The sequence below is a fragment of the Leuciscus leuciscus genome (assembly GCF_965113295.1).
Source record: "Leuciscus leuciscus genome assembly, chromosome: 1".
Lineage (NCBI taxonomy): Eukaryota > Metazoa > Chordata > Actinopteri > Cypriniformes > Leuciscidae > Leuciscus > Leuciscus leuciscus.
In genome coordinates this window covers 38,710,353-38,723,325 of record NC_138725.1, presented here as the reverse complement: position 1 = coordinate 38,723,325, position 12,973 = coordinate 38,710,353, and the positions used below count along the sequence as shown (strand labels likewise).

At 34.0% G+C, this 12,973-nt stretch overlaps 1 protein-coding gene across 2 annotated transcripts in view; it reads left to right on the top strand.

The window, feature by feature from the left end:
- Window positions 1–820: 820 nt before the first annotated feature.
- Window positions 821–12,973, top strand: part of LOC309506876 (uncharacterized protein) — a 78,001-nt gene continuing 65,848 nt past the window's right edge. The window contains exons 1-16 of one of the 2 annotated variants that reach the window (XM_082180830.1): window positions 821–984; window positions 1,668–2,021; window positions 2,119–2,475; window positions 3,154–3,249; window positions 3,342–3,428; window positions 3,649–3,741; window positions 3,907–3,975; window positions 4,254–4,346; window positions 4,756–4,908; window positions 5,573–5,656; window positions 6,000–6,092; window positions 6,886–6,969; window positions 10,603–10,692; window positions 10,764–10,775; window positions 12,271–12,357; window positions 12,842–12,867. In XM_082180830.1, the coding sequence (XP_082036956.1) occupies window positions 936–984; window positions 1,668–2,021; window positions 2,119–2,475; window positions 3,154–3,249; window positions 3,342–3,428; window positions 3,649–3,741; window positions 3,907–3,975; window positions 4,254–4,346; window positions 4,756–4,908; window positions 5,573–5,656; window positions 6,000–6,092; window positions 6,886–6,969; window positions 10,603–10,692; window positions 10,764–10,775; window positions 12,271–12,357; window positions 12,842–12,867 (1,827 nt within the window). In that variant the 5' untranslated portion in view covers window positions 821–935. The remainder of the gene's footprint in view (window positions 985–1,667; window positions 2,022–2,118; window positions 2,476–3,153; window positions 3,250–3,341; window positions 3,429–3,648; window positions 3,742–3,906; window positions 3,976–4,253; window positions 4,347–4,755; window positions 4,909–5,572; window positions 5,657–5,999; window positions 6,093–6,885; window positions 6,970–10,602; window positions 10,693–10,763; window positions 10,776–12,270; window positions 12,358–12,841; window positions 12,868–12,973) is intronic. The other variant, XM_082180829.1, reaches the window with a different exon arrangement.

The window sequence follows — 12,973 nt, the reverse complement described above, 5'->3', positions numbered from 1 at the left end:
TTTGTCTTTATTTTTTATATTTACAATGAATGGTAAGTTATCTTTACATCATTAAAAATGGGTGTCTCAACTGTACCATGCACTGTCTCAACTGTACCACATATGGGTACAGTTGAGACAAGGTTGAGACAAAAAGCACCTTATTTTTATTAGGTAATTGTGGAAAATATAAACTACTTGTGGGTATTATTGATTGATAATATCTTTGTCTACAAGCTAATGAAATGTCATGTGGCATGCCATGTGGAAATTCACTTCTTTTCAGTATCTATTTTTTGTGTGAAAAATCAAAACGCAAAAAGTGTCTCAACTGTACCCAGTCTACCCTACAATTGCATAGCGCCTATAATATCACTATTTTAATTTCTTGTGTTTTAGGATGCTCTCGCTTGAGACTTGATCTTCTATTACACTAGATGGCACTACAAGACTTTTTTTCAGTTCACTAAACTTTAAATCAATCAAATGTTCATCCTTATTAATAGGCTATGAGTTACAGTTTTGTAACTCTTAATCAGTGTAATATCATCCCAGATTACTATAGAACTATATTTATTTATAGCTATTTTCTTTTGTAGGCTAATCAGTTTATTAATATTTTAAGTGTCACTTAACTTGAAACTAACTGAACAAAATTTAGTTAACGAGCTTTTAATCTTTCTAACATCCTAAATCTTTCTTGAAAACGGTTGCCCATGTTGTTTTCTCTTACATAGATAGGCCTACAATTTACACCCGTTACAGCTTGTCACAATGTTTTTTTTATTATATTATTTAACCGCAGCCTCTGTTTTCTCTCTCCGTTTCCTCCTTTCTGACATTAGGTAAACCGCACGCTCAAAATTGAAAGCAAATGCGCCTTCACGAGACACTGAGATCCATCAGTTGTTTTTCTTTACAAAAATTATGAGAGTTTCGCCAGAAAACATTTGAAGATGCACTTTCTGCACTCTATTTTGATGCTCATCTTCGTAATATCTGGTGGTATGTAGGCCTATGTCCTCTACGTTTATGTTTAATGCAAAAAAAAAAAAAAAAAAAAAAAAAAAACAGTATTTGGTAACTAATTGGTAGCCTAACTGGTTATTTAAAAACAAAATGTTTTTTTGGTTTTTTTCCCGTGGTGACGGCGTCTCTTCACTTGACTCGACATTACGACATTACGACCACAAATAACATATAGCCTTTGAAATGTTTAAATGTCTTGTGTCGATATTTCCGGAAATAGGCGAAACTCTGACGCAATTGTTTTTGTGTTACACAAGCGTACTTTTAAAGACCCTTTAAACTACTACTAGCCTACTACTACTAACCTACTATTTTTATTATTATTATAATCACCCGAAAAATGAAATTAAAAATAATTATTTATATCACACTTCTATCTTACTATAACTGTACCTTTATATACTATATCTAGGCTATATATCTTGCTGTTTGTTTATGGGGTCTTGTTTTCTTGCATGCGTGTCATTTGGTCTCTTACTTTATGTCTTGTTAATTTGTGTATTTTGTTCAAATAAAAAGACTCTTTAAACCCCCGAGTAATTCACAGCCTGATTATATTTTTTATAAATTGTATTTAAATTAGTTGTGTTAAAAGCTCTGACATAGTATTATTTCTCAAATAATAACTATTTATTTTTCATTTATTTCTCTCAAAAAAGCAGGTACCCTGGAGTTTATTGTTCGAGGTTCTGGTCCACTGGTTGCTCCCCTGGGAGGTTCAGTGGTTTTGCCCTGTTATGTTGAGACACCTTTAGTAACGGAGAAGCTGAGAGTTGTATGGAGAAGAACAGACTCAGAGACTCTGGTTCATCTGTATCAAGATGGTGAGAGTCGAGCAGAGGAACAGCACAAAGATTACCATGATAGAGCTCATTTCTTTACTGATCAGATTCAACATGGAAACTTCTCCCTCCGTCTGGACAATCTGACAGCTGAAGACAAAGGCATTTACAGATGTAAAGTTTACAGTCAACAGGTGGCTGACAAAACTTTAGTTGAAATAATAGATGTTGGTGAGTGTGAATCATGTCAGCCCTATACATTTGTTTAAAACAAAAACAAGGCTATTGAATGTGTAATATTTTATTCTGTAACACTTCTTTCTTTCAGAGCGTCTGCTGGTATCAGGATCGAGTCGCTCCATATCAGCGTCTGTGGGTGAGGACGTCACTCTGAACTGCCCTGTAGACTCTCACATCAAACCTGAAAACATTGAAGAGGTTTCATGGAGGAAAACAGATGAAGATGAAGATATTCTGGTTCTGCTCTATCAAAAAAACAAGACTTTTCCAGATTCATCAGATGAGCGATACAGAGACAGAGTTGAGTTCTTCACTGATGAAATCCCCAAAGGAAACTTCTCTCTCAGACTGAAGAGTGTCAGAACTGAGGACAAAGGAGTTTACATGTGTCAAGTGTTTGCTGGGAGACTTTCAGCCAATGCAACTGTGGTTATGTTGAGACTGGGTGAGTCGACAGATAGATCAGAAAACAATGTAAACCTGAAAAGTTGTGTTTTTAATTATTTTGTTCTCTTTGAAGTAGTGGTTATACATAGAACTAAAGGAACTGATCACACACACACCTCATGTTACAGGAACCCCTAAACAATAGTTTAGAAAGGCGAAATTAGATAAACCTGTAGCCTATACTTTGTAGCCTGTGTATGGTAAAACATGCTAACATTTAATGGATGTTGTTTTTGTTAAATGAATGGGCCTATGCATTTTGTGGTAATAATAATACAGTTAAGTTCAGTTCATTTTGTTTGTACAATCAATAAGTTTGGAAATTATTACAGAGGTACAGAGCCCCTAAAGAGATGGAAAATATGATATGGGAGGAAAAAATATATTTAAATGCTTTTGAAACATTTTGCGAGAGAAAGCATTGACCGTATTTTTTGTCTCTTTTTATTTTCTTCACCTGGTCCCTTTAGGGGTACCGTACTTGATCAATGAAAGAAATGCTCAATGTAGGCTTGGGTCCTGAAGAATTTTTTTTTTTTTTTTTTGAGAACCATTGACCTAGAAACTTTCTTAATAGAACCCTAATCGTAATCTTACCCCTAAGATTCCATTTAGCTGTTTAGTTGCATACAGTGTCACATAATGCGGTTGTGTAACTGATGTCTGTGTTTCACAGGTTTCTCTGTTGATCACATAATAGTGTTGATTCTCTGTATTATTGCATCTGGATCTGGATCTGCACTGCTTTTTTGCTTCAGACCAGAAAATGGAGGTATGTATTTTAGCCTTCAACAGGCTTCACAAAATGTATAATACATTTTAATTTCTTACTGGACTTTGTACGCATCTCTCCACTCACTGTAGACACAAGGCTGTATCTTCAAGTATCTCTTTTCCTTTGCCCGAATATTACTATGCTGTTGGCTTCAATCATCTGGCGTGTTATTGAAGGTATTTCATCAGAACTGTTTTGTCTAAGATTTATTACATTCACATCAGAACATTGACCTTAATTAAAATGATTATATGATTAAAATTATAATTAATTAAGTTAATTAAGTTCTGTCTATGTACAGAATCTCTTAATTGTTTTAGAAGGACTGTACAAATGGTCAGTCAGACTTGCTTCACTGTCTTCATGATTTTTTATCGCAGAAATAATGTGTTTCAGGTTCTTTGTATGAGACTGTCTGTTGCTGTATGCTCTATATTCTGAGACCTCTGAGGTCATTTTGGGTTACACCAATAGCCACAGGTGTTCCAGGTTGGTTTTTTAAATCAAATACTACATAACACTCACATAATATATGTCTACTAAGATTTATTTACATTTCTCTTATTGAAAGGGATTAATCGAAAAATTAAATTTCTGTTTTAATACTGTTTTAGTGCTTTACATGATTTTTTCTTTTCTTTTTTTTTTTTTCAGATACAATTCTGAAGCATATTCTGACTCAGCATGCTGATCATGCTGTATTTATGGCAGTAATGTATTCAGGTAGGTAAATCCACTATGATTATTGTAATGGTGAAGTAAAAACTGTTGGTCTCAATGTAATATCTACCATAATAATATTCTAATCATTACACAACAGTGTAAAATAACAGCTTTTCTTATAAAAAGCCCCTTTATTTGTCGCTGTTTTGTAATTGCACCTAATTTTCTGACAATAATTTAGTTTTTGTCTGCTGTAATACAGAAGTAGTGTATTTGTTATTGTTCATCCGCCAAGTTCATTCTCCAGTGTTTAAATTAATAATATATGTCTGTGTCAGTCCTTTTAGCTGAACATTTCAAAGACATCAACACAGTCATCAGAACAGTCTTCTTTTGTACACTTGCCCTGATGTGTCTCCTCTTCATCATACGTGAGTGGTTATCCAACATCCTCAGCTTGCTTTACTGTAATTGCACAGTTGAAAACACATTAACAGGTTTTTTTTGCATTTAGCATTTTTAGCATTAGCATTTTTATAGAGAAAACTTCAGTAATCTCAGTACAATCTAGTACAATTATCAGCTCTTAAAATTATTTTTGCCATCATTTACACAACCACTTCTGATTAAAAATGTATTTTTCAGCATTGGGAGTTTTATGTCCTTATTATTTGACATTAGTTTAAAACTGACATTCAAATGATGGTGGGGTAAAAACATATTTCTCTAGGACATTTTCTTATTGGTGAAATGCAGTACGTGTGAAGGATTTTCATTTTAGATTTTTGCTATATATTGAATTGAATTCACATTTGTTTTTATTTATTTATTTTTGTATAGAATTAACTAAAGAGAAGATGCTGTCATGCTCTGGAAAGTTATGCAGAAGGGTGTACCGTAAAGTTCAACCACTTGTGGCAGCTTGTAGCTTTTCATTGCTGCCTTCATTGCCGCTCGCCCTTCTGCTCTACACTCGTTTTGCCTCCGGTGCTGGTAAGCAAGAACACTTTTGAGACTTTTTTTGTCTGTTTGATTTTAGTATTTTTTTTATGTCATTACATTGTTTAGAGCATAAGAAACAAAAGGGAGAAAAAAATATTTTTGAAAAATGATATTTTATTAAAAATGTTATGCTATGCCCTCTGTTGAAGACACCAGGACTTGTATAGGCAAAAATTATGTTTGTTTGTTTTTCATTCGCCAATCAATTTTTAGGTTTCAGGATTAAGAAAACAAAAACAAAAAAACTTTGTTTAAAGATGATTCCCAACTATGTTATTAAATATCTAATGGAATGAATTGATTTACCATTTTACTTTATGCAATATGTGGGTAATATGCCTATAAATTAGTTTTCCCATTCAATGCAATGTATCACTGTATATAATTTGCAAATGAATACTTTCTTGGAGCAACATGTGATGAAAACAAGTGTAATAATGGGTGTAATAGTTGGCAATATTTTCATAATAATATCTAATATTTCATAGAAATGTTGATATGTAATTTATTTCCCTATTCACTTGTGTCTCACGAAATGCCTGCTAAACATGATTTAAGTGTGGTGTCTCAGTGGACAATGCCCTGTTCTGTAATCCCATAACATTTTCTTGAGATTAATTAATAGAATATCTCTAACTATCTCTGTCTTTTTTAGTGTTTATCATTACAGTTCTTCCAATACTTTCTGGGATGTATTACTTTTGTGACAGAACGATGAACAGAAGGATAGATCAATGCTGTAAGTATGAGACATTATATCCTGCTCTTTTATGACTACGAAAATAAATCAGTAGATATATATGATAAATGATTAGATATATCCATACCATACGTATATCATTATTTATTGTGATTTTTTTAACATTTAAATACTGTTGAATGTACACATTAAAGTGTCAGAGCTGGTTCTGTCTCTCTGCACTCTACATCAATAAAAGGTAGTAGTGGTCCTCAATGGAAAATCAGTGTTTCCATTATATATCAGCTGTTTCAAAAGGCTAATCTGAATTATGGCAGTCATATTTTTTTGGTTTTATTGAAAGTTGTGGTATGTTTTCACTATTTTTTCATCTTTTTTTTAGGTCTTTGTCTATATAAATTCACATGGTTAATAATGATTTTGATGAGTGGAACGATGATGTATTTTTACATTATGCTCTGGAGAAATGAAAAAGGTATGAATATATTTCTAATAATTATAAATGTTTGTTAAAAGGCCTGTTTACACTTGGTATTAAGACGTGTTTCGTTCGATCAGATCAAAAGTGGACGATGGTAAATACCGGTGTATAAGTGGTCTAAAACCTTTTGAGTTTATCCACTTTCAACAACTTCCAAAGTTGAAAATGCATTAGACCGGATTGCTTTCGTAGTGTAAACGCTCAGGTGGTCAAATGTGTTCAAGCAGCTGCAAAAGACAGTCTACTCTCCGCGACTGACTTAATGTGTAAACATTACAGGAAGTGCGCTAAACAGACGGGATTTAAACTTTATTGGCTGAAGATCCAAGTTTGGTTTGAAGACAAAAAACACACCAAGCACAATTGTTCTATCGCCATTCCTGATTTCTAACACACACTCAGTGTTGTGCTGGTCTTGTGGCTGTCAGATAAAGCTGATGCTTTCTATACGTTTTTCCGTCATCTCCGTCAATGTGTAAATTGCGTGAGCTTATTGTGTCCGTTACACGCCCATAGAAACTTCCTCTCGAAGAAATCAGGACAAAAGTGGACAAAAGAGACAGATTAAAACTCCAGGTGTAAACAGGAATGTGTCTCCCTTGTCTACTTGTGATCCGATCAAACAAAATACCAGGTCTACTCTAAGGGCCTAAGTGTACACCTGTCTTTGCTAAAAGTTCATTTTTAACATTGGCTATATATTAAGCAAGTTAGTTATTTCTATTAAACATGTCCAATAAATAAGTCTTTGCAGCTTTTTAATAAAGACTTGATCTTTAATTGACAGAGGGTGCAGGACTGGTCTGTGTAGCAGGAATTCTTCAAGCATTGTGGGTGCTCGCATTTTCTGAAGTCCCAGTCCATTATCTGAGTAAAGTATCGATCATCTTCTTTCTTCTTCATGTGTTGTTTTTCCGTCCTCCTGCTTCATTCTCATCAACAAAGCTTTAGGTCTGGATGAGTGTCTGATTTTGCCAAGGTTTATTATACTGTTGCCAGTAAAAATTGCTATTGAAATTTCAAACTCGTACACATATTCACAATTGACCCTCAGCAAAGACCCGTCCCCCTGTTGCTACGTCTGATAAGTCATGCTGCTCTCACGCCACACATCATGTTCTCACTCAGCAAAGAGGACATGGAAACACAATATATATATATATACACAAGAAAGAGCAGGTTGCTTTTCGTATGAAACAAATTCTCAGCTTTCAAATTATGTCATTTTTTAAGGAATTCAAACAATGAATACCATTTTCCGGCTCTTTAATGTGTCGTGACAGACCGCTGTTGCACCTCAGTTAAAGCAGCACGTCAACGTCAACCAATCATCTCTTCCTTTTTACTACTAGTTATAGCATAAAATAAACATGAATGAACATCAAACGTTATGTTGTTTCAATCGCGGGATGACGTCAATACATACCATTTTTCAAGTTCAAGTCCCCTGACGTTAATCTACTAACTCCCCTGTCTGGTTTGTTTGTCAGACAAAATGGCATAAGCAGCGTTATGATTTGCCAGATCGCTTGTCAATCAAACTCTTGGCGAAGTGTGAATTCCTTAATGAAGGGAAAACACATCGGAGGAAAAAAACAACAACTCTGCAGTGAACATGCATTGTAATGCCTTTTTACCGGTTGAAGTTTTTTTTAAGCATTTCTATGAAAGATAAGATATAACACAACAAACACAAAACGTGACACAGTGGTTCAATACATCTATAGTGCATGTTTGTGCCCTTTACTCATATGACACTGTAGCACTAATTTCATTTTACAAGAAAAATAGATACTGAAGATTATCATACGTTAATTCCATTATTTGGACAGGAAATGCTATGCAGGCATTTATATATATATATATATATATATATATATATATATATATATATATATATATATATATATATATATATATATATATATATATATATATAATGCAATTAATCGAGATTAACCAACTTGGCTTAACCAACCAGCACAAAAAAAAAATATATATATATATATATATGACCCTGGATCACAAAACCAGTCATAAGTCGCACAGGTATATTTGTGGCAATAGCCAACAATACATTGTATGGGTCAAAATGATCGATTTTTCTTTTATGCCAAAAATCTTTGCGAGATTTAGTAAGGATCATGTTCCATGAAGATATTTTGTACATTTCCTACCGTAAATATGTAAAACATTTATGTTTGTGAGTGAATGCAACAAAATCGCGAACATAAATGGACAACTTTAAAGGTGATTTTTCTCAATGTTCTGATTTTTTTGCACCCTCAGATTCCAGATTTTCAGGTTTTGTGGTCCAGTGTCATACACACACACACACACACACACACACACACACACACACAAATATAAATATCTATATCTATATCTACATCTATCTATCTATATATATATATATATATATATATATATATATATATATCACTGATTCTTGAGAGTCGGGACAAAACATGTCCCACATAGAAAAGTCTAATTTATAGCAAAAATTAAGAAATTCATCATGATTGACATACTTACAAAGTTAAATCTAAAGGAATTCTATATACCTATCTGATTTTTAGAATAACCCTTTTTATCTTTTTGGGGAAAATTTGTTTAAATGTATGGTCTGTGGTTAGAAGGTCCATGTTATTGCACTTGTCCTCAGCAAGAGGTCACAATATTAACCATCCCAAAAAACTTTTAAAAAGCTCTACAATTATGAAAACATATATATCAAATAAAAAATAAGGGGTATAAATATAAAAAACAATGCATGGAGTGAACATCAAACAATATTTTCTATAAAAATCTGCCTATTAAAGTTGTGTCCTCAGTTTCTGTCAACTCCGTCAGATTTTTTCATAAAGCTCTTTAAATCAGGAAATAGCATGGTCAGCTATATCCCTGAGGACCCCTTTTCATCTCCCTGCCTGTGGTGAATGCAGCACTACCACACATTCTCTGGTACATTTTACATTTTTTTATATTTTAGACAAACAATGTCAATATTCCTATGGTCACAGCTGCACCATGTCAATACCATCTTTCTGTTAAGATACTTTTTTTTAAACCATAGTGGATTGAATTTAAGCATTTTAGTGAGGTTATTGGGACATCTAGCAACTGAGGATAAACTACCTAGCTGCAGTGTACAATACATGTTTTGGCAGGAAAATACATGCCCTTACGTCAACTCCGTCAGACGTCAACTCCGTCAGGTTCTATGTCTGACGGAGTTGACCTGTAAGCTGACGGAGTTGACAAATCCACCAATAACCTCTTAATGTGCGAATATAATATTATTTGTGAATATAGTGAAGGGTTAAACTGTTATTTCAGGGTTTTATTTACACATAAATGCACATACATAGCATGCATTACATTATTTAACCATACGTATCTGACTTGTAGATAATGGGCAGGCAGTGGTCTACTTATTATTGTGTAACGTGTAACTTTGCCAGCACTTTAATATATATATTTATATATGTAGAGACAGAGATAGAGAAATGAGAAGCCAGTGTAGGGCTGGGCGATATGGCCAAAAAAAATTATCACAATCTTTTTTTTATATCAGTCGATATCGATAATAATCACGATAAATGTCTTTCAAGTTTAAAGGCTGATTTTTGCTCTTAAGTGAAAGTTGTAGAAAACAGAGCGTTAATTGTGGTTTTAAACTACTCTTTATTGTCAGAACAAATCATGACAAACAGGTGAACACTTCACAAATCTGAGGTAAAACATTCAAACATTTTCCGTCAACACCGTCAGTTTTTCCGTCAACACCGTCAGTTTTTCGTCAACACCGTCAGATCTTTGTCAACAGAGTTGGATGTTTGTATGTTTTTGTAAATTTTTTTGGGGAAAAAAATATTCTTCCTTCAGTTTATGTTGTTTTTGTAATAAAGGACCATCTGATCTACATCCTCTTATGTTTTATTTATTTAAGCAATTTGTTTTTACAATATTGAAATTAAAATCAAAGTTTGAAAATGCAAATATTTTGAAATCTGAGTTTTCAGAATAGTGTGAAATCACAACTTAAGTTTATATATTGTATTTTTTTTACATATCAGAGTAACTAAACACTATTACAATATACTTCAGAACTTTAGATTCTTGTTGGATTTGAAGAATTAAAATTGTATACTTTTTAGTGTGTCTGACGGAGTTGACACAAATCCAGTTCTGAAGGGAAACATGTTTATTTGTTAAAAATGTGTTTTTATTTAGAACCTGTTCCTTTACATGGTTAAATAGCTAAGACCTTTCTCTGCAGAAACATATAACTCTAATTGATATAGTGTGTATTTAAAAAAAAAGTTTTTTAAAACGTGTTTTGTCCTGACTCTCAAGAATCAGTGATATATATATATATATATATATATATATATATATATATATATATATATATATATATATATATATATATATATATATATATATATATATATATATATATATATTTGTTTAACAATTTTTTTTTTACTTTGCTCTACAGATCTTCACAAAATGTTGTTCCTGTTTGGATCAGCTGGTCTTGTTTTAGTGAACTCTATTGCACTGATGACAGAAGTGATAATGAATGCAGGTGAGTTGACACAGCCATCATTTCATTATCAAAACATATACTGTTTGTTAAAAATGTATCTCCATCCACAGTTAATGGTGAACTACTATGGAGTCAATATAGGGCCATATATATCTGCAAAATAAAACAATGTTTTGCAAAAAAAAAAAATGTTTTGCAAAAAAAAAAATGTTTTGCAAATAAAAATAAGAGTATTGAGAATTTTTTTTGCTTTTTTGCAAGTAAAAAAAAATTATTGCAAAAGAAAAGTTAACCACTGAGAGAAAAAATAAAGTTTAGCAAAGTAAAACTTCAGCAGCATTGACTTTGCAACACATATTTCCCTTTGCGCCGCTCCTTTAAATCCGCGTTTCAGTCATCTGTGCCTCTGCGGCGCAAGCTTTCCTTTGCGCTTCATTTTTCTTTGCGCCTCGCTTTGTGTCCCTGATTTGACGTGGGGGGAGGGGTCAAGAGGTTGGGGTGTGTACAAGGGACGAAGGCGCGTCCCTCTCGTAACGTCATCAGCGCGAGCCCCAGACCGACTGGTGCTGCGTTCCAGTCCACTTTTAGACATGCACTTGCGAACTTCCCTAAGCACTTCCCCTTCGAGGAATCCCTGCCGCCATTTTGAAGTGCGTTCCACTTCGTGAAGTGGACGAGGAAAGTTTAGATGGACAGACCCTCGTTCCCTCGATTTTGACCGAGGGAGCGAGTCTACTTCATATGTACACTTCAGGCACCTATATGTCCCACAATGCAGTACGATTGTGACGTCACCACAGATCTCGTTTTATCACCACCACAACAGACAACTCTATGATATATTATATATATATATATATATATATATTTATTTAAAACAACCCAAACACACCTATAAACATTTGGATGCTGCATTAAACAAATTCTTAAAGGGAAACAAAATGTAAATAATAAATCAACTCCACAGCTGATTCCAAGTGATCAAGGGCTTAGGACGTTCCAATTCAGCCCATTGCAGTTTCCGCCAGTAGTGGGCACTCGCAATGACGTACATCCGAGTGAACGAGACGGAGGGAAGTTAGCAAGTGAAGGGCATGACAACTTTGGACTGGAACGCAGCCCGGGTGATGGATCACAGGTATGTATTATTGACAATAATAGTCTGGGGCTCGCGCTGATGACGTTACGAGAGGGACGCGCCTTCGTCCCTTGTACACACCCATAATGGAGGTATTCATACTCAACCTCTTGACCCCTCCCCCCACGTCAAATCAGGGACACAAAGCGAGGCGCAAAGAAAAATGAAGCGCAAAGGAAAGCTTGCGCCGCAGAGGCACAGATGACTGAAACGCGGATTTAAAGGAGCGGCGCAAAGGGAAATATGTGTTGCAAAGTCAATGCTGCTGAAGTTTTACTTTGCTAAACTTTATTTTTTCTCTCAGTGGTTAACTTTTCTTTTGCAATAATTTTTTTTTTACTTGCAAAAAAGCAAAAAAAAATTCTCAATACTCTTATTTTTATTTGCAAAACATTTTTTTTTTTGCAAAACATTTTTTTTGTTTGCAAAACATTGTTTTATTTTGCAGATATATATGGCCCTATATTGACTCCATAATAGTCTGGTTGGAGATTTGAGAGTTGTTCTCTTTCCATCTGAGTGGCTGTTTACAGTATCACTGCTGATTTCATCCATGTTTGCACACTGTGAGTATGAACTGGAATTGACTTTAGCAGTCTGTACTATCATGCTATCAGTGTGTGATATTATCTAATGTGTAGGTTACACATAAATAAAGTTTTTTTTTCTTTTTTTCTGCAATTTCTCTCTCTTCTATCTAATATTTTTTGTTCTTGCTCCTAAATGATGAATTGCTTTTATTTTTTTCTAATTTGTGACATTTGTGACATCTGATATGTGACATGCTTCTCGCTTTGTCCATGTTTGTGGAGGTTATTTACTAGGAACAAAAGGTCTATAATGATGATTCTAATCTGTACACTCACATTGAGATCAACACATCTTGTACTGTACATTCCTACAGTGTTCTCTTAGAGAAAACAAGACCAGAGAGCCTGCAAAAATATAAATCATTCATCATTCTGACTTTTGCATTTGGTGCCTCTGTGCTTTATCTGAGACTGATCAATTGTAACTAATTCTAAACTCTTTTCCTCTCCCACATCTTAGGGAAACCTGACAGCACACAGTCTCAGGTGAGTGTGTATATATATATACAGTATTAAATAAGAATTAGGTTACATTGATACACCATTTTTGAATACACTGAGATTGAATGTAAACAAAGTAAAAATGTATGTG